This window comes from Columba livia, chromosome 1 (assembly GCF_036013475.1).
Source record: "Columba livia isolate bColLiv1 breed racing homer chromosome 1, bColLiv1.pat.W.v2, whole genome shotgun sequence".
NCBI lineage: Eukaryota > Metazoa > Chordata > Aves > Columbiformes > Columbidae > Columba > Columba livia.
Genome location: NC_088602.1, coordinates 151124110 through 151149694, shown reverse-complemented (window position 1 = coordinate 151149694; position 25585 = coordinate 151124110). Strand labels below are relative to the sequence as shown.

Here is a 25585-nt window from a genome sequence, read left to right as displayed (position 1 = left end):
GTATACACTTTAAAACACATATTACAAGTTTAAAAATTCTCAATGCCCATAGGATACCGATGTTCACCGTTTCTCAGTGATCAGAGCAACGCCAAGAGCCGTGCTACTAAGCCATCTCTTTTAATAAATCAAGTAAATACAGCTTCTTTCATACCAAATGCCACTCTTGGAAGAACCCACATTTTGGAAGCCAGCAAAGAAAGAGCAAGTATGTGCCCAGAGCGGCTTCAGCCCAAAGCACAGAAACAGAGTTGCTGTCCTCGGAAAGCAGTGAGAGCACCCCACAATTCACCCCACCAAAGCCCCAGCCCTACTCTCACACCTTGTGTTTAACTGCCAGTAACCGACATGTTAACCCCTGACCCCGAATTTATGTCGTCCCTTTGGTTGAATAAAACCATATGGATTCAGGTTTTTGGTTAAAAGTTATGCACACATGCAAGACTCAGTGGTCCCAGGGTCTCAAAAGCCTGACTGTTGGTGCTGACCCCTGCTCTTCCCCACCAACCCAAAACGAAACACAGAGACATTTGTTATAAAATTGCTCTACCGCAGACACACAGAGCAGGGACTATGCAGGCTGGGCCTAAAGCAGAGGTGGGCTCCCTGACACAGGGGAGCTGCCCTCGGTTTCCCTTTCAGACGGATTACTGAGGCTCTTTCTTCCTTCAGTGCAGCCTGTCCAAGGCACATAAACAGTGAAAGGTATTTCTGAGCAGAGGCAGGACCTTGGAGACCCCATTTCATCGCCGTGTGGGGAAAGAGCAAAAACCCTGGCATCCCCCCCATCCGGCAGCATTTCCCCAGCAGAGCCCCTGCCTGGGGAGGGGGCTGGCGGGGGTCCAGCCCGCCCGGATACCGCGCCGGGAGCCTGCAGCTGCAGGAATGTCTGGGACCAGGCGCATGCAGCTTTTTTTAATTACATGCTTCTGCTTCCACCGTCTCAGTCTGTCCTGGTTGCGTATTTTTGGGGGTTGGTTTCTTTTATTTTTTCCTGTGTGCTGCTTTTAAGTGGACAGGGGAGACGTGGTACAAAGGGAGCAATTATAAGGCAGGCTATTGTGATGGCATGCTCCCCTGCCTATTCGTTGGCTTCAAGGGGACACCCTCCAGGCTGGATGACCACAGCCTTCTCTTACCATAATTTTTGCACAACAGTTGGGTTTTTTCAAACTCTGAGAAGTCAGTTTTTCTCTGTCGATAGCGGTGGAGAAAGTAAGGCTCTCAGACGACACAAATCAGTGCAAATAAAACTGAAGGAACACATTTCAGAAAAGCCTTAACGTGCGTGAAAAACCAGCATGCAGGGCTGAGTGTTATAACAATATCAAGCCATGGAAAATACTTTGGCAGCCTGTCTTTTACAGCTCAAGAAGCTAAATGCTGCCCATACGTGATGGATGAGAGCACATCTTGAAAACTGAGCAAGTTCTGGCGAAGTCACATGCAAACTACTCAGATACGCCAGCTCTATCATTAAAACTCAAACTGAGCACAACAAAGAGGCACGTTCCAACTGCAATACTGAGTCTGAAGCCATGAAATCAGATATCAATGCACAAGGAATTCATAAACATGCAATCTCATACACCCTGACCTTACATCTTATCTGTTTCACCAAAAGGTGTGGTTCAGCTCTCTCAGCCTCTTTTCAGCATCCCGCACCATTAGCACTCCACACGGAAGAATAACCACCAAGAAAATCCTAGTGTTGCTATGTCCACTGGGAATTTTGAGATAAAAATGTTTAATAGGCATAACCTGCAGAGATGTGTGCCTTTCTGCCAGAAAGTGCGTTGGATTATTATCCACATTCAACAGAAGTCACCATCCTCCCCAGAGGTCACTGTTCCCTCAGAAAGGATGGCTTAACTCTACATCTGCTGCTCCAACCCAGTTCCATCTAGACAGATTTGAGATCTACTACACAAGTTAACACAGACTGGCTTGGCAGAGCAGTTTGAGGGAGCTACTCCAGGTTAAGTTATGCCAGCAGATCTAAAGGGACCAGCCAGGGGCCTAGCATTCCCAGTAGAGGACACCTAAGCAGAGCCAAAGTCACTTGCTTTCCCTCCCAGGGGTGATTCCTGCCTTATTTCTGACCCGCCTGGCTGATCAGGACAAACCTCATTTAAGAAGCCAACGAGACTCCACAACTTTGTAACAGTTGCTCATTATCATCCCAGGCACCCAGCCCTGCAAATCCATGCTCTCCCAGGAAAGAAGGGATTATTTTTCTATCCACCTCTCAAAACTGCATTGCTTACAGTAGCAGCCTGCCTCACAGAGAATTTCTTCTTGGACTGTGCCGCATCCAAGGGCTGCTTTTAAGCTGCAGCACTCCCCAAAACTTTAATCTCTTCAGCAATCCTTCATTACGAAGTCACCAAATCCAGGAGATGCCAAAGAAGGTGCAGCTCTGCTTCATGGGAAGTGGTGCAAACACTGACAATGGGGTAAAATCTCGTCGAATCCTGCATGGCTTGTTCTCCTTGAGAGCAGATGCTCAGCCACATCTGCTTACAAACCCACCGCTGGCACAAGCACTGCCCCTGCATCAGCGCTGCCGCCAGGTGAGACCAGCTTCCACACACAGGGCTGCCTCTGTCTGCTCAGGCTTTGGCTCTCACCAAAGCAAACCAATTAGCAGACCTTCTTAAGAGGAGTATCATTAGTTTTCCTCCAAGAGCAAAAGTCAGATCAGTGGATGGGAAGAACTCCAAAGGAGATGTCCTTGTAGCTGCTGTCCCCTGCAAACAGCACTACCTTGCCCAGAGCACTGGTCCCTTTACAGGTATTACGAATGACACAATTTGTGATTTAATTGCAACGATTAACCCATTCTGGCTGAGGTCAGGTCCACAGAACTTCATTCAAGTGAAAAATGCACTTCCATTAAGAAAACAAAAAATAAGACTCATATTCTTGCAGCAGATCTTTTCCAACAATATGAGCAACTTTCTGTAATTATTCCATAAAACACACCACTGAGGCGTGTTGGTATTTATTTTCCAGATAAGGCAATGCAAGAAATGACCTCTTCAAACTAGAGCAGCATTTGGCATTGGAAATGCAACCAGAACTTGAATATTCCTGTACTGGGATACGTAAATCTACCTATCCTATGTTCAAGGCTGAAACACAGATGCTCCATCTTCAGCCCCAAGAAGAACCAAAACCACGATCTCTCATAATGTTGCAAAAACAAAATATAATTGCCTAGTAGGATTTTGCAGGCTACTTACCACAACCCTGAAATCCCTGATGGGTGGAGCTGTCAGAACTACCATAAATCAGCAGAATCGATCCTGCAAGCTGTATTTACAAGATCACCACTGCGAACCCTGGGAGGGCACTGGCAATGCTGCTTCCTCCGAAGTGTGTGCACATGTGTGTGCATTGGGATACACACACACGACTATTCAAGCCTTCTTACTGAAGGGAACATCTGCTTCTGGTAAATGATGTTCCTAAATGCCATCAAAAAAAGGCTACACTAGGCAGCAAAGTACTTCATGATCATTTATGATCACCACAGGCAGCCTCAAACTGAAGTACCTGCTCATCTCCAGGACTGTTTGCCATCCATCAGACACAAAGTACCTGGCTTGTTTCTTATTACAGAAACAATCGGAAAAGAAAATGCAGCAGAGATTCTTCGGGTAAGCAGCCTGACCAGTGTTTTTTTCTGGTCTTCCATATATAGTTGTGACAACTACAGTAAAATATTTGCTCGGCTGGCCTCCCGTAGCCAGCTGAGTCTGTAACCACCCACCCACACCACAGATGTACTCAGATGTTACGAATCCCTCCCTCCCTATTTACACAAGTTGGGATGCCACAGCTGCAGCAGTGTTAGTGTTCCAGCCATCCCACAAGATACCAAATCTGTGTTCCCTGAGTTGGGGGGGTACCTGTGCAGCGGCTGGCAGGCCGGGGTCAGATACATGACAATTTAATAACGTAAGATCTACAACCAGTGTTCAGCAGCAAGGTAGGGAACAGAAGTGACACCCCTCTGAAGTACAGTCTGAAGTATCCTCCTTCACTGCATGGTTTCTAGGGCAGGAGTTGGCTGAAACATCACACATTTCTCAGTTGCTCTTCTACTTCCTTCTGCCCTTCCCTGGACACCCTCAACAAGTCCTGCCACTATAACCTTTCCCAATAAAATACTAGAAGCCCTTTTTACTTCCCAGAGATGTTACACTTGTGCCCTTCCACACGAGCCTGTTGACCAGTTTGAGACACTGCACGAGACAATAGTGGAGAAACACCTAAATGGGGCAGAGCTGCTCCTCACATAAAATTATAAAGAATAACTTTTTTATAACCTCATTTTCCTTCACTGTCAGAGAGGGATGGAAAAACGCCTTCCTCCTTCCCCTCTTCCTTTTGTTTGTTTGTTTTCAAATGAACACCACCAGGCCAGAAAGATTATTTGCAAAAAAAAAAGAAGACTCTGAGAAGTTAATACAGATCTTGACCATTTAAATATACTGTCTGCCAGCACACTGCCCGTAAGATCCCAGTATAGAGGCCCCACGGCTCATTCCCTAAGCAGGGAACATCCCTGTTTGGGTTGGCTCAGCGCCCTGAAGCACCGCGTCACTAACTGGAAACAGATCGATTTGCACCGAGCTTCCAAGAAGAGACTCACAGGAGCAATGCAAATGGGCACCCCCCCTTCAAACCAATCTAGGGAGAAACGGGATGTTCAAGAATCAGGTCTTCACTGGATCCCTGACTAAACTAACTTGCAGTGTGTTCTGGGAAAAGTGATAAAGTTTTGTCTGTGTGTTTACTGACAGCTGGTGCTTAGGTGTCTCTGTGGATCGCAAGCAGGACTGCTGAGAGCTGCGGTTAGGAGCCTGAAAGCACTGGTTATTAGTTGTGCCCTTGCACTTTACAGGAATCCTTGAGATTCTGTTTAGAGACAAGAAAAAAATAATGACGGCTACCTCCTCCCTGAAACACTGCACCGAGCTATACATTTCCTCAGGGCTATTTCTACACTAGGCCCCTCTCCTCTCCAAAGTCCCGAGGAAGAGATCAGCACCTGCAAAGGTACAACTTGTCATGGGGAAAACTCCCTCCAGTATGAGATGTTTCAAATATCTCTGCTTAATGCAAGAGCTCTGAAGCAAAGCATCGCACCGAGACATTTTAGATAGCCTCAGCGCTACTTTAAAGCTTCCAGACATTGCAGCATATGCTGTGACTGAGCTTTTGAAAGAGCCTTTTCCCAGCACCAGTCCTACCCAGCCATTTCTCTTTGGTACATACATATGCAGACCACTGAAGACACAGCTTCCTCTGTGTACAACTCATTATACTTCCTTGCCCCGTTTGCCTCCAGGTTTCTTCATACCCCTACTTGGTCCAGATTTTCTCTGGCACCTGCTCACTCGCTTTGGATCATCTCCCCGGGCCTTTGACTCACATTCCTTCCCTGCTGCTAGACTAAACTGATGGAGTGCAGCCTGCCTGAGTTAAACAACAGAGCTCTTGTTGGAGATCTGCACAGAAGTGTGAACCAAGATTTTTGGGACACCTGCCTGAAAGTGTCTTAAAGGGGCTCAATTAAGAGAGGGCCCATACCTGAAGAAAGTCTCCTCCCAGGCATATTAGCAGTACTCTGAAAAGTCAAGGTTTTTTAAAATCAGTCTCTGCTCTTAGGATGAGGCGAGAGGGGGAAGGGAAGCACTTTTCACCTCACTTCTGCTTTTACTCCCATATTTTCTATTCTGTGTCTTGGTCATAACCCAAGTGTCCAACTCCCCAGAGGCTGTTTCAGGGGTAAGGGTACCAGCCTGGAAGAGCAGAACTGCCCCTCAACATGGTTTCCGTACAGGCACACCTGGTCCTAGCAGAGATCTGTTCCTAATCCGCCAGCCGTGTGCTGCAGTGCCTACTGTCACAAGGAACTCACTCCACATGCCAAGCAGTAATGAGATAAGGCAGCTTTGCAAAGATAAACCTGCTGTGCATCAATCACAGTAGCAGGCTAAGCACACATCCAGGCTCCAGGCCCCTAGAGCAGTTTAAGGCGTTGCATGTCTTGTACTGATTCCTCCACTGCTGCAGGTTATCTTTCTACAGCGGGATGACAAAGGCAGTCATACAAATACTCCTCTGCTCCACAAATTCATTAGTGCTGAAGAAACAGGGTTGCTCATCTGTTCCATCCTCAGACAGCTGTGAGCGGTGACTCCCAGCAGCACACATAGCCTCAGCCCCTCCCAGCAGAGCCTGACCAGCCTGATGGAGCTTCATTCCTAGCCAGACCTGTTGTCAGAGCTTCTCCAGGAGGCACCCGGTGCCGATCAGCAGGTCAGGAAGGGGCCACTTCATGAGGGCAGCAGCTCTCCCGCACACCAACACCTCACAGACGTGCTAGGAGCTCTGTGCCAAAATGAGAAGCAACACTGCTTGAGAGAAGCTGGGCACTCTCCTGGCAGTCGCTGCATTTCCAATATAGTTTTTAAACATTTTCAAGCCACATCTGCTGCCAACACTATACTTGAATAAAATATTTTTCCTGCTAGCACATTCCAAAGAAAAAACAACACAGCACTACCACTAGAGAAGGTTATGCCGTATCATGGAAGCAGTTTAAGGCAGCGTCTTCTGTCTGTCAGCTACCTATGGACAGAGCATATTAAGGAAGAAAAATTCCTCATGCTTCCCAAACGTCCTGGGCACTCTCCTCCTCCTGTCTGCCAAAATTAAACATGAGTCCCCTATAAACCTTGGGGAGACTGACCCTGCATGACAGACAAATTACTAGGCTCGTTAAAGCATTGCAAAAGTTCTGGATAGACATTAATAAGGTAAGGCCTGCAACAGGCAGTAGATTTTAAGCTTCCTCCAGCTGGCAGTGCAGAAAGCACAGGCTTGTAGTATCATGGCAAAAGAAGCAGAGGGACAACAAAAATCCTCCACTGTTAAAAACTAAGGTAAAAGTTGGTACCATTGGTACAGCTGGGATCATATTAGCTGCCACCTTCCGCTATCTCTGCCTTTAAAATGAAAGCTAGAAACTTCATCTGAGTATTCATCCCACCTCCTCATATGTTCCGTCTATTGGGTTTTCCTCATACCTCACTCTGCTTCTCTTTCTTCCTTTCCTCTGCCTTCTTCCACCTGCCAGGGCTGAACTCCCTGGACAAACTCACACCAATCAGGTGTGTTTTAGCCAGTGTGTCCCAGACAGACGTACAAGGAATAGAAGGCCATCTTTGGTATTCGACTCCAAGAGGGAACATACATAAAGGTAGCCTTGTATTTTGAGACAAATGCCTTTTCCTACAATAAATCTTACCCTTTCCCATAGGCCTTGTGCGCTGTCCCCTTCTATATGTGCCGAGAGGTGTCACGGTAAACATAAGCTGTTCAAAATCACACGTATTTAAACTTTACTGAAATCAACGCAGTTTAGAATGACCAAATGCTGTGATGTGCTGCTGTATGTTTTGCCTTGCAGTATCCAGAGTCGACAGGCCCAGCAATGAAGTTTTAGAGCATTTAAAACTAGAAATGACTATGAAACCTTCCTAATCCAACCCTTCCACATGTCCCAATCCACTGTGTTTCCCTGAGGTACCTTTGTATAGGGCATGATAATTTGTCCTTTGCTGAAATATAACTTCCAGGAAAGAACATGGATGTACTGCAAAGACTGAGAAACGAGTAATTTTTCCCAACTCCAGTATATTTTTATCTCTTTTTTTTTTTTCTTTCTGTTACGCTTTTCAGTAATTCCATATCTTTTTTTAAGAGTTGAACTTCAGGAACTTAACATTGTGTGGTAGCACTGGTTTCACTTACACTGAATACTAAGGTTAAATAGATAAATTATTTTGAAAAACACAGACTTTTTTTTTAATCTTTTTCCTTCAGCATCACCCTAGCAAAGCACAGGGAGCTGTTTGTCTACCCTGAACTCTAGACCATCTGCCAAGTCTTGATTTCCAATATGAATTCACCTGTCCCATAGGTACAGATACACCTTTTGTTCCTAGAGACACAGCTTGCTTCTGAATCATGGATGGAAATACTGAGAAGCCTCCTGTCTGGTATCGTTCTGCAAAGAAAAAATAAATCTATGCTCTGACACCAATTGTCCATTTGCAACTACTTTGAGTCAACGCTTTAATTTCACACATTCTGTGGTACAATTTTTTAATCAATACAATGAAATAAATAGCCAATTACTTGCAAAATATCTCTATTTACTTTCAATTTTTTTCACCCCAAATAATGAAATAATATTTTCTGACTATATCTGCTTTTCATAAAATCCCACCTATCAGGTTTAAATCATATGTGTGTCTTTCCAGTCTGTACCTAAAGAATCCTGCAAGAGCTTTTCTGTATTTTAAACTATGTTTGGTACCAGGATCTCTGGTGTATAGTTTTTATTTCCTCCCCTTTACTCTTTCTCAGTCAATTTAATGTTTTCAGACATTTCCTCGTGATGTCATGACCCAACAAAAATTAGTGTCAACAAGCCAAACTTCTCCCCTAGGACCTTTCTGTCTGTCTGGATTTCCAGTTATCCAGGTTTGTTGGTTCCAAGAAGTTTTGTAACCTGGTTACTGACAATGGTTAATTTTCACACTACACCGTAAAAAAAGTCCCCTTTCTACCCTTACATTTTCCACCATTGTCTTTTTCCCCTAGAGTATTCTTAGCTGATCATCATCAGCTCCTCTCTACTTCACACTGATTCTTCTTTACTCTTCTCTAACCTGTAAGTATTACTTGAGGCAAAAAGAGAAAACGTATTTTCAAAGGACATTTACAATTTAAAAAAGGAATAGCATAATGATAGCTTAAGATTCATAATCCCCTTCATGATAATGATAATTTTATTCCAAGCACAAAGCTCTGAAGGGATCTTGCTGCGAATACAATGATATTAATTGTCTGTGTGTTACGAGAACCACAGCTGAAACCAAAGTTTTTGCAGACTCTCTATTCTGGTGCTGATACTGAAAATTACATTATAGACATCATATGAAACTGAGAAAAAAGCCTCAATAATATTAGTGTGAGTTTAACATAAACTGTTCTTATCATATCCCTTCCACATCCCCTCCCAAACACCTGTTGAAGCAAACACATTTAATGTTTCTTATCTTCCCTCATAAACCAGCTACTTAAAACACTTATTTTTGCTATTGTTCTTTGAATTGTCCCAAACTAGCCTCTCTTTCAGATATCCAGGTGTCAAGAACTGAAAAGCCCACAAACTGTAGCATACTGACATCTACAAGCCCCAGGTTTCCATGCATCTCCCCCAAGTCATACTTTTCAACGTCTTAATCACCGCCATGGCGGTGGCACAGTTAATTGGCCATCCACGGTCACAACCCTGGCTCCTTCAATATATGGACTTCAGCGCTTTCTGCACTGAATAACTGCATCAGTTGTCTCTTCCCTTGGCCTTCAGCAAGCTACTGCCTGTTTTTCCAACCTCCTTTTTTCCCCCTCAAATACCTGCAAATTTGAAACAAAATCAAATGACTCCAGAGGTTCCTTGTAGTGCCACCCCAGCTACCATATCACATAATGTCCCTCTTGAACACTGAAGCCACATCTTAAAACCAACTAGGTTTTTTCATCCCAAACTAATCTTGCCAGAAAGCTGTTCCAAGCAAGATACTAACGAGAGGTCTGTCTGTATGCATCTCTTCCAGATCTTTTTCATTAAAGCTAAAAAAGATGTTCTGGACATAAAATGCCTTATTTTTTTAGAAAAAAAAAAAAGTCAAGAGATTCACTCGACAGCTTTCAAGGTCAGTGACACTTTTTACTTGGTTTTGATCTTGCAGACATGTTTGGAGCTCAGAAAAAACAGCAACATAAATTAAGTCCATCTTTCCCTTGTGGTTTTGCAACATATTTCTAACAACCCAAGAAACAAGCAATAGCAATAGGGAAACATTCCCAAGCCCCAGAGCAGACTCCTCGCTGTGCTTTATCAGCAGAGGTAACAGTCGACAGGAATTCAGCTGAAATTCTGCTCTGAATTAGAACAGCCAAACAAGAGGCCACAAGTCACCCTGGGCAAGTACAAAAGTTAAGACTTTTATTTTTCTTTAATCCTCCTTGTAAGCGACAGCATCCACTGAAAGCCATGAGGAGCAAACCAGCCAAATAGGAATAGAACTGCAAAAGCATGGAGGCACAAGGAGGAGACAAGTTTTGCATTCAGAAAGCTCGCTCCTTTAAAATAGTGACAAAGCTCGTTTCTGCCAGGCCTGTTACTTTAGGGAGCCACGTCTGAGCGGCGCCTTCCAGCTGCCAGCACAGCACCCCACACATCTGGAGCCCTCCTGCAGCTGTCAGCTCCCAGCCTCCCTGTCTCACTGCAGAGCCCTCGTTATCGAGTTGATAACCAGGGGCAAGAGCCTCCCAGGGAGTCTCGGCTCTGGCTCCTTCAGGGCTGTGGGAGGGAAGGGGGCAGCAGACGTGCAGGCATCGGTCTGGAGAGGCGAGGGGGGAATTGATTTGGGATGAGATGAAGGGCAGACAGTGCAGCTAGCTCAAATGGACACCCCTAGGGAGCCTTCAGCCCCCACAGCACTTCACCAGGGAGCACAGAAGACATCAGAGCTGTATGTAGGCAGGGTCAGCTTGGATTATCTTGGTTTTATTTTTAAAAACCCTCTACGCTTTATGCCTGTTCTTTGAAAAATGCAGCTTACCAGCCTGCCCCAAACAGCACCAGTCTCAACCCTAAAATACACACACAGCTGTGCAGGGGGGTGGCAGAGAGGAGGAGGGGAAGGGAGCTGCGACACCCAGGAGCTGGAGCAAGATGTTCCATCAGTGGTGATGACTAGGCCAGTTACACCCGCAATGAGAAAGACAGATGTTTTACAGAAAGTCAGCCACTGCCTTATTTTAGGGGGTGTGAAAGCAGGCAGTTTAGACATCATATTTTCCTCAGTCTTCATCCTTTACTGGCCAGGACAGATCCAAGAAAGCCAGGTATCTGGCTGCAAAAAATAATGACCTTCACAGCCTTGGTTCCTCCTGAAGGTCTTATCCTATGTCTAGTATCACATGCCTTCCCCAAAGGCAACAGTTACATTGCTGCATTTGCTGCGAGAAAAGCTGGAGGAGCAGATCAGCTCTTCAATGCTTTTAAGTTTCGGTTCTACACATACACAAATCTCTTCTGTGGGTAACAGAAGCTCCATAAATGAGAGCACACATGTTTTCAGATAACCCACACAAAATCAAAACATTGCAAGCAGATTACTGAAGCCGAGAGAAAAACCTATAGGAGACTGGGAAAACATTTGCTGCAGGACTACAGGGGTGAAGGAACAGAGACCTGCTTGGTATTCAGGGCTTGGGGTTTTTTGTTGTTGTTTTTGTTTATTTGGGTTTTTTGTTGTTGGTTTTGGTGGGGGTTTTTAGTGTTTTTTTGTTGTTTTCTTCTTTCTTTTTGGTTGGTTGGTTGGCTGTTTTTCAGGTTTTAGGTCTACAAAACCTTCTCCAAGCTGGTTCCATAAGCTACTATGCAGGGTGGTCTCTTCCCACACCTACAATCTCCTTCACAAAAAAGAAACAGCACAAGTAGCAGCCAATCCTTATAAGAATGAGGTTGCATAAAGACAAACAGCCTTGAAACAAACGGTGCAGGCTCGTATACGGTCACATCATATGACAGATGAACAAGGAGGTAAGATGCACAGAATTTTATCAAGAAAATCCTGAACAAAATTACAGGTACATAAACAAAACACAAGTCCAACACACCACTCTGCACATCGTGTGCTGCACAGAAGGAAAATGTATGCGCAGCAACAAGCATTTGCTCAGGATGGCTGGAACTCAGCTTAGTTTTCCTTCTCCCCATTTCTGTAAATCCAAACGAGAATGGAGAAATAAAAAATACAAAAAAAAAGATAGTTTTATGTGACACTGTGATCATCAGAAAAAAGTTTCTTTTGAAAAAATAAAACAAAAACAAACAGTAAAACCAAGCGGCTTTTTCCACTTTTTTCTACAGACCTTTGCATCATGGCATCCGAATTTTGGAGAAGGAAAATCAAACAGGTTACTTCAAATCACAGCAATTTAAACATGCTTTCCTCGCTTTGCAAGCTAATGCATGTTTTAAAAGCATTTTGCCACAGCTGAAGATGCCTCTTACATCCAAAATCAGGGGCAGCATTCAACATCTTTGGTGCAGAGCAAGGGCAAGTGACCTTCCCTCTCTCCACTGGAGTTTAGCCTGTCTCACAAAAGGGAGCACACACACTACCTCTGCAGGCAACCTCAGCTCCAGCAAGAGCTGGGACATGAGTGCTCCAGGGTGTCACCAGACAGCCAGGGCTTGTCCTGGCAGAGCTGCAGGAGGGGAGCGAGCCCAGCATGTACACTCCAGGTGAGCCACTAAAGCCCATCAGCAATATTGCCCCTCCAACACCAAAATGCTTCCCTCCTGCATCTCAGCTCAGGACACATCAGACTTCACAGAGAAGGAAGCCTGAAGCTCTCTAAGGTGCCTGCCCAAAGTTCCCTAAGAGGTAATCAGAACAACCTGGTCTCTATTTCTCACCCCGTATGACTAACAGATCATATGAAAGGACAAAGGCAGCGCCAGTGTGGCTGTAGGGGAATGTTTTTCCTTGGCAGAAAGAGATGAAGTGCGTGTCACATTTTTCCATTAGATTTTTGCTTGTCACCACAGCAGAGCCAGATCACATACAGAAGATCGAAAGCCAGTTAGCAACAGATGGGAAAGAGAAAAAAAAAGTGAGTAGTTTCCAAGACACAATGAAGGCACAGAGAGGTCACTAGCACTAATAAGCTACACGTTTGGATGGATGGCAGCTACGGGGACAGCTCTAGTAATTCAGGTCTATCCCATTTCACCAGCCTTTCCTTATCACATCACATTCACATCAAATTCTCCACTTCCCAACTCGCCCCCATGAGAAGGCACACTCCTTATTTGACAGAGCATTTATATCCGTCCTGCACACATTTAGCACTGACATAACTCAGTTCAGTGACTCTTTCTTGTATGTTCGCAAGCCAAGTTTGACAGTTCACAGACAGAGAGAATGACAGTCCTGCTTGAAGAGCTCAGCATCTTAGACTGGAGACAACAGATGAGATGCTCACCTCCGCTACGCTTTATTATACCTCATAGTTTTTGACCTGTCTTCTTTACTGGCTATTACTCACTGAAACTAGGTGAAAGGGTAACATATTTGCCAGTAAAAATGTGTCCCTAGGCCATGCTTAGTTTCGCACACTGTTTCTGTCACTTTTATACCAGACAAACAATTCAGCATCCAAGACAGCCTCCACTTTTCACCAACACAGCATCATGGGGGGGGCGGTAATATTGACTGGATCCAACCTCAGGTCTGTCCATTTCTCTGCAACATATCCACACTCTTGTCAAACAACCCCTTTTTCTACTGATCCTTGAACAACTGCCTCTTCTCCAGGTAATCCCTTTTCTTTCCTGTGATATCCAAATAAGAGTCCACTGGAACCAAATCAATACACACACGCGCACATCGGGATTACATCTGCCCCTAAAGCTACCCAGACTATTCCCACTCTGTGTTCCCTTAGCCCAAAAATGCAGCTCCACCACCCCTTCCTCTGCCAAATATTCCTACCTGCCCTTTCACATCAGCACTAGTATCTGGGCTGCTACAGGGTAAGCTGCATCAGGGAACCGATAACCCTGAAAGCCATTTTCTTGCAAGAAAGTCATTTTACAACTGGATGAGCTCCCAGACAGCTGCCACAACAGCCTGCAGTTACATCCAGGTGCAGAACCACATTGTCAGGTCTTGTCACCCAGAAAAAACACAGCCAAAGGCCATCCAGACAGTACTGATTTCTCATCTCCGTAATTCAGAGAGAGATTAATAGGGAGCAACAGCAGAAAGGAATGTGTCCCCCCTGAAAAAACAGATGTGGAGCTATGCTGTGAGAGGGACCCTCGGGGACCCACCCCCTTGGAAAAAGGGAAGCTGCTCTGGGCGATTCAGAGAAGTTAAAGCAGGGGTGGGCGTCAAAGTCATCTTTACCGGGGGCCACATTAGTCTCGCGGTTGCCTTCAAAGGGCCGAATGCAATTTTAGGACTGTATAGCTACTCCTACAGTCCTAAAATTACATTTGGCCCTTTGAAGGCAACCATGAGGCTGATGTGGCCCCAGGGAAAACAACTTTGACACCCCTGAGTTAAAGGGAGGACCTTGTAAGCTAAGGGTAGGCAGCCAATACAGTCTGCGAAAAATGCCACTGAGCTAAGATTGTCCACCCTCTCCGACTGGCTGTCAAGAATTGCTGAAGTCTCATCCATAAAACAATCCTTCTCCAGAGGGCAGAGAAGGAGCCCAAGACAGCAGAAACTAATGATGGATGTTTAAACCAAGTGTTACAAAGTAACTGGAACAGAACCCGGGGAGGAAGGAGCACAGACAGCACTAAGGACAGCAGGGCCTGATAACCGATATTAGGATAGAACACAAAGAAGCAGCATGTATCTTCAAGTGCAACGCCAGCAAGACAGCTTGCCTGGAGAGAGACAGAAGGTTACTTTCAAAGAGCTCTCTCTTCGCTTTCAAAGCAACAAGCAGGTATCTCAGAGGTACCCTGGCAGCTGAGACATGAAGAGAAAACGAGCCTGCAGTGACGCAGCCAGCACAGCTCCTTGGAGGGAGGAGGAGCTGGCAAGACACGGCACAAGCTCAGTGTCTTGGTCCTTACTCGCAATCCTGGGCAGGTCTGCAAAAGCATACAATCATAGAATCATTTCAGTTGGAAGAGACCCTCAGGATCGTCAAGTGTAACTATAACCTAACCTAACTCTAGCACTTAGCCATGTCCCTAAGAATTTATTCTAAGCACCTTTTAAATACCTCCATGGATGGTGATTCCACCACCTCCCAGGGCAGTCTGTTCCAATGCCTGACAACTCCTTCCATAAAGAATTTTTTTTCCTAATACCCAATCTAATCCTCCCCTGGCACAACTTGAGGCCATTCCCTCTCATCCTATCACTTACTACCTGGGAGAAGAGACCAACACCCTCCATGCTACAACCTCCTTTCTGATAGTTGTAGAGAGTAATAAGGTCTCCCCTCAGCCTCCTTTTCTCCAGGCTAAACAGCCCCAGTTCCCTCAGCCGCTCTTCATCAGACTTGTGCTCCAGACCCCTCACCAGCTTCGTCATCCTCCTCTGAACTCACTCTAGCACTTGACTGCCCTTCTTATGAAAAAAGCCTATTAGGGGAAGCTAACAAGCCCCCCAAGGCCAGGGTCACATTCTAGAGTCACCACAGCACAGTACTGCTGCACACACTGAGTCCTGAGGCACTGAAGCAATTTTATTCTGCAGTAGTTGTTTCCCTCCCACATCTGTCAGACAGCTCAAACATAAAGTGGCTTTGCCAAGGTGGGGGTACAAGTGATAGCCATGCAGCAAGAAGCAGAGATAAGCTAAGACAGAGCCAGTCATATATTGGTCAAAGGCCTCTTTGCTTTATTTTTATATTTATGTTTATTCGTAGTTTATTTGTCACAGCTGGCATGAAGATGATCTGATGTCACAGTGTACGTGCAAAAGCATGAAGGTAGGCTTGCAGAGGAGAAATAACGTGCAAATGAACAGCTGCATCTGAAGCCAATGCATAGGAGAGCAAGAGGGACACAAAAAGATCAAATCTAACTGCACATTCCCATTTGGTATCTGCAGCTAGTCAGACTGGCCTCCTCCACACACACAGATGATCCTAGAAAGTGAGATTGCTTTAATAAAAAACTAGTCACCCCCCACGAGGATAGTGGAAACTTATTCAAAGAAGGGACTCTTTACAGTGCAAACAAAGACCTGCAAAGAGCACAAGCTCCCCTCGTCCCTGTAGATAAGTTCAACAACTCCAGACACAGGAAAACCCTGTCTGGTAATGCTGTGAACGAAATTCCTTTATCCCAGCTATCGCACACAGTCTGCTCCATGCTTAATGACTGGATTTCCAAAGTAAGGAAACATTTACAGAGCACAGCGCAGATCAGTCACGTCCATCAGGAAAATAATATAAATAAATAACTAGTATTTTTGTGCATCAAACGGTGGCTTATTCTTATCTATCACACTTCAAAGTCAATACCAGCACAGACTAAAACCTTTTCCAGCTCCTGTCCTCACTGCAGATGAAGCACTGCACTACACAGTTACAGCCAGTCGTCCCAATGAAACCAGCCAGGAACTCAATACCTTTAATTTTAACTCAAAGAAAATGAGAGGGTAAAGTTTCAAAGTATCCCACTTGTGTTTATCTCATCTTCTAGAGGAACTGTAGGTCATTTAGACCCATTACGAGTACCTGACATGTCCCTTGGCAAACAGGACTGGTTTTTTTATTTAAAATTGGGAAAAAAACAAGGCTGAGGGGGACATGGTTTTCAGTGCAAGGCACTGAATACAACTAGTTCTACTGTTCAGCAGTTGCAACCCTGATTTTTTTTAAGTATGGAAGGCCATTTTCAAAATTTAACACTACTGCTTTGTATGAAGTCTGTATACAACTATTAAAAAAAAATTTCATTTTCACATTCCCCCTCTTTACTGGAGGATTTTGGTAAAATCCTTAAAAGTACGGACTTTAAAAATATTCAACCTAAAGTTAGCTGTCTGGTCCTTTGTATGCAGGTGTATGAGATTTCAGCTTTCTTGTTAATGGGCAACAGGGCAAATCCCACTTTCAAATAAATAAAGTTCCTCCTCCTGCCCTCCCTGCCCCCACAAGAAAGAAAAGGATCAATGTTGACACCAGATTTTACAGAGAGCTACATGCAGCCACTACAAAATAAGATGCAGCCAGATCCACATCTGTACCTGCTGTGTAATTGCAACTTTTAATTAAATACACACAGATTGTAAAAAATCAAGCACTGTTGTCCATTTAACTTAACTGCTGCCACACCCGTACTCCAAAAACTGACAATCCCTGGCAGCTCATTCCGAGGCAGCGTTTCTGCAGAAGTCATCAGAACACGAAGTCACAGCGACCATCATTTTTGTGGCTGAGGAAATGAGTCACAGCAAGTTCCAGGAGAAGTACAGAGGCTTGCAATGGGCAATTTTTATCTGAGGAAAGAAGGCCGGCTCAAAGTCTCCCCAGCTCGTCTTAGATGACTATCACAAACCCTTAGCTCTGGAGGCAATTTGGACGCCTCCTCTGCTCAGACCGACCTGTGCTGTACCCGTATCCCAGCGCTGAGCCGCCCACGGCATCACTGGCGACACAGCAACAGGCTTGCGGAGCTCAGACACTGCTCAGACAATGGCATCAGCAGTGGGATATTTGAGACATTTCCATTTTTTCATTTGAGCTTCAAGTTCAGTAGTCAGGCTCTTGAAAGAATAAGCAATTTGGGCTACTTAGCATTTGAAGTATCTTCCAGTTAAGCGCTCACCATGGAGACGTGCAGGACATCACACCTAGGAACTTAGCCCTAAATATTTAAGGCAGCTGCTGCTCCCGCATACCTGCAGGGCAGCGGCAGTTCTACATCTGCCATGCCAAGATTGGTCATATTTACATTCAGCTGCATTTTGCTACCATCTGGAAGCAGCAGAAGCAGCAGCCAGTAGCTTATATCTTAAAATAACCATGAAAATGGGGGTGTGGGGAGGAAGACTGCCTCCTCAGTATTAAATAAGGAGTTTTTAAATGTCAGAAGCTCATAAGAACCATCTGCCTTTCAGCTGCCATCCAGCAATGGGACAGGTAGTTGGCATTTCACAGCATTTGTCAACAGGCTTATCCATCTGTACCAGATCTGGCACTTGTCACTGAGGATGCCACCATCCCAGCTGGGCCACGTACAACCACAGATCAGCTCCAACAGAGACCCACGGCTGCAAGCAGAGCTCTCCCACTTCAAGCCCACCGGCTTATTATGGGAAGTAAGCGCAGCAGCAAGGTGAAGAGTGTGCAACCTAGCTGCGCTTCTGCTCCCTTTGGGTAGTGACAGGCTTTTGCACTTTGATCAACTGCCAGGAAAAAGAAAAATCATATAATAACAATAATACCTTGCACAATACCAGCGTACGGTGTTACTGACGCACAATCGTAACAAGCTACAGGACATATAAGGATTATATATGCAAACATGCCTCTTCCCCCTTTACTCTGTGCTGGTGAGACCACACCTGGAATATTGTGTCCAGTTCTGGGCCCCTCAGTTCAAGAAGTACATGGACCTGCTGGAGAGAGTCCAGCCCAGGGCAAGAAAGATGATTAAGGGAGTGGAGCATCTCCATTGGGAGGAAAGGCTGAGGGAGCCGGGTCTCTTTAGCTTGGAGAAGAGGGGTGGCCTCATTAATGTTTATAAATATGTAAAGGGTGAGTATCATGAGGTTAAAGCCAGGCTCTTCTCGGTGACAACCAATGATACAAGGGGCAATGGGTACAAATTGGAACACAGGAGGTTCCACTTAAATATGAGAAGAAACTTCTTCACAGTGAGGGTGCCAGAACACTGGAACAGGCTGCCCAGGGAGGTTGTGGAGTCTCCTTCTCTGGAGACATTCAAAACGCGCCTGGACACATGCCTGTGTAAACTCCTCTGGGTGTTCCTGCTCCGGCAGGGGATTGGACTAGATGATCTTTTGAGGTCCCTTCCAATCCCTAGCATTCTGTGATTTGGTGATATGCCATGAATACACCTCTGGGAAAGGAAGCCACTCTGGAAAAATAACTGCTATAAAGCTATCTAGCATCCAGGTGATTACTATAAACAGTGAAGACTTTAACGAGCCACCTCGAGGACTGCTGCCTGCCAACACCAGAGCTGAGCTCCTCAGGGTCTGAGTTTCTCCCAGCACAGACGGTGACATCACCGACAGCACCAGCAGAGCAAGGGAACTGCTCCTCACGCTGCTTCAGGCACTGGTGAAATCATCAGCTGTTAAAGAGAAATGTAAATCCCCAGGCGGCTGGATTTCAGCCCTGGTAATTAAGGCAGGCTGGAACAATGTAAAATAGAGGTTGAGTTTATAAGTGTATGCACACTTGCCTACTAGCTTCAAATCAACCAGACCCAGGAATGGCCTTTGTAGTTGTAAAAAGGTTAAGATTTAACTTAAAATACACAAAAGGCAGCTGGCACAGAATTCTCACCCTTGCCTGCATACATGGGTCCAGCTGCCAAAGAGGACACGGATCCTTCTTCCTGCTTGTGAACTCTCCTCTCAGTCGTCATCTTTTCCCTCCTCCCCCTCGCCAACCCAGCTCTCACAGCTTGGGCTGTGCGACTGTCCCAGGCACCTTTTCCAAGCCCACTCACAACTTTTCGTGAAGACAGGCTCACACACCCGGCTATGGGACATCTCAGGAGCATGCAAAGACCAGAAGATGCCACTGGGCACGTGTTCCTCAGCCGTGAGGATGACAGCCCACAGTGGTGGGCGCCCACGTAGAGAGAGCATGCAGAAGGGTCTGCTCATCACCTCCATCTTCTCAGAAAGGCCCTGCAATAACTTAACAAACACAGCAGAACCGGCTGGGTCAAACCAGTCCAGATGGAAAGCATAAGCCAGGGGAAGAACTAATGTTTCATCCATAGGGGTTTTTGTTTGTCCGGTTTGTTTTTAAAAACGTTTCTACGAGGCTTTGGCCCGGAGTAAATGGAGAACTTGTGTTTCACGACATCAAGCACAGTATTTTCCTCCACACAGCAGGATGCACTCTGCAAAAAGTTCAGGAAGAAAGTTGTGCTCCCCCTCTGAGAATAATAATTTCAGAAAACTTCCCTTTTTTTCCTTTAAAGATCTTAATATACCACTATACCTACTTCATCCATAGTGTTTCATTGCTTTTATTTTTTCATTGGTAACTTCTTTTGGAAGAATCCCAAAACCAACAAAAATATAAATTGATTTCACACTTTTTATTTTAAGTTGGTCTACATAAGTCATAAACTCCTAAAAAAAACCCAACCAACCAACCAAACAAACCACACAAACAAACCAACAGCAGAATGCTACTCCCAAAGGGAGGGGTCACAGCCCAAAGTTTTGAAGATCCATCTATGCACTGCCTCTTGCAAAACACACATCACCGTAGCATTTGAAGTTCAAAATCCCCAATAAAACTTGAAAACAACAGAGGGAAAAGCACCACATTTCCATCCACCAGACAGCCAGGATGTTTTGTCTGTCAAGTTACACATAAAACCAAGCCTCAGGCTTGCTGAAATATGACAGAAACCACACATATCTGTGTCACTAAAGCCACAAGTTCTAGCCCAAGTGCAAGATTGCCTTCAGTGAATTAATTAAAAACATATGAGAAAACTGAAGAAGAAAAAAGTTACAAGTGGCAACTTCATTCTCATCACGAGGATCCAAACAAAGTAGGAGGAAGTATCCCAGTACCACTGTAAAATCTGAGTAGGAGCACTGTCTGAAGAGACTATCATTTCATTCACAACATTCTTCTTGTTGAAGAAAAAAACCCCAAAACCAAGAAAACAGCTGTCTGAAGGAAGAGCTTTCCATTGTTAAGTGTTCCAGCTGGCTCTTCCAAAGAAAAAAAACAACCCACCACAGCATCTGATTGCTCTTCCCCAGATCTATCAGAAGATACACGTTGCGCAAGAACACCCAAGACTTTTCAAAGACAAAGCAGCCAAACAACATTTAAAGAAAGTCTTGTTGTTTTTTAAAAAAAACTTCCTGCTGAAGCCAGGTTTTGCAGCTTATCACGGACATGATCCCGGATCAGTAAGGCCACAGTGTACCGCACGCAACAAATAAAATTATCTTTGTTTGCCTTTCAAGACCAACACCAGGATCTCCACGGAGCACCAGCATGCTGCCCAGCCACACATCGCGCTGCGGGATCAGCTCTGCTCTCGGTGGGGTGACTGTACTTGCACATCACTCTCCAAGGTGCCAGAAAGAAACGCGGAGGTCCCACGGGCACCGACCACGCGACACGCCAGCCACTGTCACCGTATTAAACAGGGTTCTCCCTTGGGGCCCACGCTGGAGACTACTCTGTGCTTTGCACCAGCTGTGGACTAGAGGAGTCTCTCGTGCACGCCATCCCAAAGCGCTCCAGCTCTCTTCCACTTAGGATTTGCACCTACGTGAGTTTATAAAGTTTTATCTCTGTGCTTGCAAAAAGCCTCCACATTAACAGAGAAACAAAAGATGTAGTTCCTTGAGATTGTCCTAACTATGCATTTTGCACAAGTGAAAGTATGAGGATTCCAATTAAAAATAAAGTCAAAACTAAAGGCTATTCAAGCAAGCATTTAACCAACATGTTTAAGAGACATCTACAGGATAGTTAACTTTTCTGACACTGGCATGATGACAAACGACCAGGTTCCAGGGAGTCCCTCGGGCCACGATGTCCATCCCGGGACAATCCAGGCCCTTTGGTCATCTCCTTCCTGTCCTGCGCCGGGGGACACCGCGGAGCGGGAGGGTGTTCGAGGAGGACACCCGGCCGGCTTCCCCTGACGGCACCCCCGGGGGAAGAGAGGAAGGGGGAGCCCCGGCCGGGAGAAGGGGACAGAGGCGACGCCCAGGCTGGGCTCCCGGCCTGCGCAGGGGTACGGGGGCAGCAGGCCGAGCGGGACCCCAACTGCCAGAAGCCGCCAGCGGCTGCGCCCGGGCGCGGAGGAAGTTGTGACACGACGGCGCAGACGGGGCGAGACACGGTCCCAGCGCCGGCCCGAAGACACCCCGCTCCCCCGAGGGCACCCGGCCCCGCGGAGGGGCGGCGGGCGAGCACCTGTTGGCCGAAGGCCTCCACCCGCCCAGCACCGACCCCCGCCCCAAGGGGGAAGCCGAGAACGCCTGGCACAATCCCTGCCACGGCGCCCCGAGACGCGGCCGCCCACGGGGGGCGTCTCAGCCATCCCATCCCCGCCCTCCCGGCGGCTCCGGCCGGGCACCGGCCCCCAGGAGGCCCCTCCAACGGCTGCGCCCCCGCCGCTCCTCACCGTGTGGCACAGCAGGGTGTCGGGGTCGGCGGGCTCGCACAGCTCGCTCAGCTTGCGGTCCCAGTGCAGCAGCGGCTGCTGCTCCCCGCCGCTCTCGCACACTTCCATGGCGGCCGCAACCAACGGGGCAGCCCCGCCGGCCAACCCACCGCCTCCCTGCCTGCCCCTGCGCACCCGCGGCGGCCGGCTCACGCCGCGCCGTCCGCTCCCATGGGCCGCGGAGCCGCCCGCCGGTCGCTCCCCGCCTCGCTACCGGGCTGAGGCCGCGTCCCCGCCGCCAGCGGGAGTGTGCGGACACCGCGCCGGGCGGGCCACCCCCGCCAGCTGCGCGCCGCGCCCCCACCGCCCCGCGGCCGCGCCACGCCCCCGCAGCCGAGGCCGCCAATCGGCACTCCCCGCACGGCTCCAGCTGTGGAATGTGGGCGGGGACCCTCCGGGCGCGTCACGGCGTGGGGGGAGATCCCCGTGCCCCGCGTGGCCAATGGAACGCCGGGGGCGCCGGGAGCGACGGGCTCGTCAGCCAACGCGGCAGCGACAAGACTGCAGCCGCCGCTCGCCGCCCCGCCCCCGTGGCGACGGCTGTGTGAGGGCGGGGGGCTGCGGGACGGGACGGGGCGCGGAGCGGCGCCTGGCGGCCCGCACAGCTGCCTGTGCGGCCTCCCGGAGCGGTACCAGCCCCGCCGGCTCAGCGGTAACCGTCCGGGACAGCCCCCGGGCCCCCGCCGTCCCCTCACCCCAGCGCTGCCGCTGCGGGGCTCACACGGTTTGAAGCTACCAACCCCTTGGTCCTGTGGTTTAATTAAAGAGGAAGCACGAAAATCAGACAACACTCACGGTTTGCTGGACTGAGCTCAGCTGACCTGCTCTATAGAGAAGAGATGTGTCAGAACGTACTTTGTAGAAAACAGCTACTTTAGGATAAACTGCATTTTAAAACTCTGCATGGCCACAGCATTCGCAGCAATGAATTCTCTGTTGACTGACACCACTCCCAGAGGGCTCATCAACCAGCAGTAAAAATAATCCTAGTCAATGGGAAATTCTGGTATTTTAAGACTTCCTTTCATGCCAAGCCGGGACAACGTTGACATTTCATTGTTCTTTAAAAACGAAATAAGCCAAATCTTTATGATTTAAGAAACTGGGCATTCTTCCATGTTTCCTTTCAGCTCCTGGAAGCTAATCAAGGGATTTTGCTGTGGGTCAGCTCAACACTAATTGGCATTTCCACACTGCGTCGTGCCTGCATTTTAACTGGATATCCTGATGCGTTCCTCTCTTCCAGAGCTCCCCTTGACGCTGCATCTCTCATGGCATGCTGCTTCCACTCACCCACAGAGCCAACGCTTGTGCCGTGTCAGCAATACAGTCCTCGGGAAGGAGAGCCTAGACTAGCCCTCCGAGGAAAACAAAGTCACAGGAACTTCCCAGCACCCATCAGTCACAGCAGAAACAAAAAGTGGAAAAATATTCATAACCTTGTCAGTGTTGTCCCTTTAAGACCTTTTGTTTGGTTTTTTTTTTTGATTAAAAAAAAAAATAGTGTAACAAAAGCTACATTGTTTGATGAAGAATATGAAGGGAAAATCCATAACCGCCCTAAACAAAGATCTCCTGCAAAGATGAGTTATTTGTGAAAGAAATCAGTCCAGTATATGCCCTCAGCAGCTCAGAAAACAGCTCAGGCCAAATTACTAGCACCTGAATTGTTAGCTACCACTTTGGCAAGCCTGACCAGAGGTACAAACTTTGAAACTTCTTGTGTCCTGGCAGTGTCAGGCACTGTTGTCAAAGCAATTACATTGTGCCAGTCCCAAGATGCAGATTGTGAAACTTGTAAAGGTCAGTTCCTTATCCCGAAACATCCCTGTTTTCATTGGATGTGTTCTTTCAAAGCTTTTGCTGCCTTGTGATAATCCGTTTAACAAAAGGCTCTCCATCACTCTGTTGGCTGACATTAGATCCTGCTAAAATCACTGCTGTGACTAGAGAATTTCTTTGGGCTGGAGCACTAAATTAGTGTTTTGCCCATGTGAGAAGCCTGAAGGGAGAGCCATCTTTGCCTTGTAAGCCAACAAAATAAAAGCCAGCTTAAAAGAAGAAAAAAGGTGATGACTAGGTGACTGCAACTTTGTTTTTTTTAAATACTGAGGATGAGTGTCTCCTAAGGACTACTATTTGACCAACAGTACTGGACTGAACTTTTTCATCCTAACACATTTCTCAGGAAGAAATACTGAGTTAGGAAACAAGTTGCACAGTACATACTTCTGTCATTCTCCCTTGGGTAAAGCACTGATGGGAAACTAGGCACACCAAGTGAACAGCGTGCTGCTTTTCCCAATGGTTTCCACTCTTCTTGCATCACATAAAACTGTCTCCCTCTCCCCTCTACACTTCCCCAGGGCTCTCTTGTAACATTGGTACTGAGGCATAGCTGCTGCTGTGTTACACAGCACCGCTGAGTGTTCATAAGCATCTTGGAAGATCTCTTTGGCAACTGAAATACTTTCATACACAGACTATCCACTTCTGGGGCTATTCACCAATACAAAACATGACATTGGCAACCAGTGACTAGATACTGGTAACTGGGCATCCTGCCAGGTTCCTGCTATATTATTAAAATTAATGTCTAAGGCTACAACTCATTTTTGAGCTTCAACATTCTTAAAACAATTACCTGAAATTTTGTAAGGAAATATGACCAATTCACCCTGTATGGTGGCAACTAACAGCATACAGACCACACAGAAGTTTTCGTGCTGCATCACCAGTTATTCTTGGGAAAATAAATCTGTATTAACAAGTTTCTGCTAAAAATTGGCAGCACATATAGGGCACCAAGAAAGAAAATACAAAAGTGGAGGAAATTAATCCTTTCCAGAGAATATTAATTATTCAGTGTCCTGATACAACACTTAGGATAGCAGTCTAATGTGTCATGTGTTGCTGGTTACAAACTGACACTACACCAGAAATCAGGCACTCTGGAAAGCACCACAAAACCAGCAAGAACATTACACAGACACAACTATCCTCCTAATTTTTGCCTGTATTGCTTGGAGGATTTTTAATTGTAGATTTCAATAGTTACTAACACGCTGAAAATAAAGGCTCTTTATCCATAAATTTCCTCTTCAAACAGCTTTAGTAGTATTTTTAAGTTCCAACACATCTAATTCTGAGAGCATTTTAATTTCTTCTGTTGCATAGGAACATTTCCTTACAACAGACTTCTGAACTGCATTTGGACTCACTTTCTGGTACAGGGGGACAGTGCAAAACTTGACCAACAATCTACAAGATGATAAAAAGGTGGGGGTTTATTGTCTGCAGAGATAGGACCAAGGGGAGAGGAGAGGAGAGCTCAGCTTTCGTTTACTGAGCATTCTGTCACCTTTCTGCAAGCAGCAAAAAGCCCACACAGAAAAAAAATATAGAAAACCCCCACAAAAAAACCACAACAAACTAGCTAAGAAAGAGGAGGCTGTTAAGGCAGAGCTCCAAACAAACACCACTTTAAGCATCAAAGAAAAGCAGGTCTCAATAATACAAGCCTAATAA

At 46.5% G+C, this 25585-nt stretch overlaps 1 protein-coding gene across 2 annotated transcripts in view; it reads right to left on the bottom strand.

The window, feature by feature from the left end:
- The window catches only part of CREB3L2 (cAMP responsive element binding protein 3 like 2), an 83225-nt gene extending 60876 nt beyond the window's left edge, over positions 1-22349 (bottom strand). Inside the window, exon 1 of one of the 2 annotated variants that reach the window (XM_065038742.1) lies at positions 22019-22349. In XM_065038742.1, the coding sequence (XP_064894814.1) occupies positions 22019-22126 (108 nt within the window). In that variant the 5' untranslated portion in view covers positions 22127-22349. The remainder of the gene's footprint in view (positions 1-22018) is intronic. The other variant, XM_065038736.1, reaches the window with a different exon arrangement.
- Between the last annotated feature and the right edge of the window lie 3236 nt (positions 22350-25585).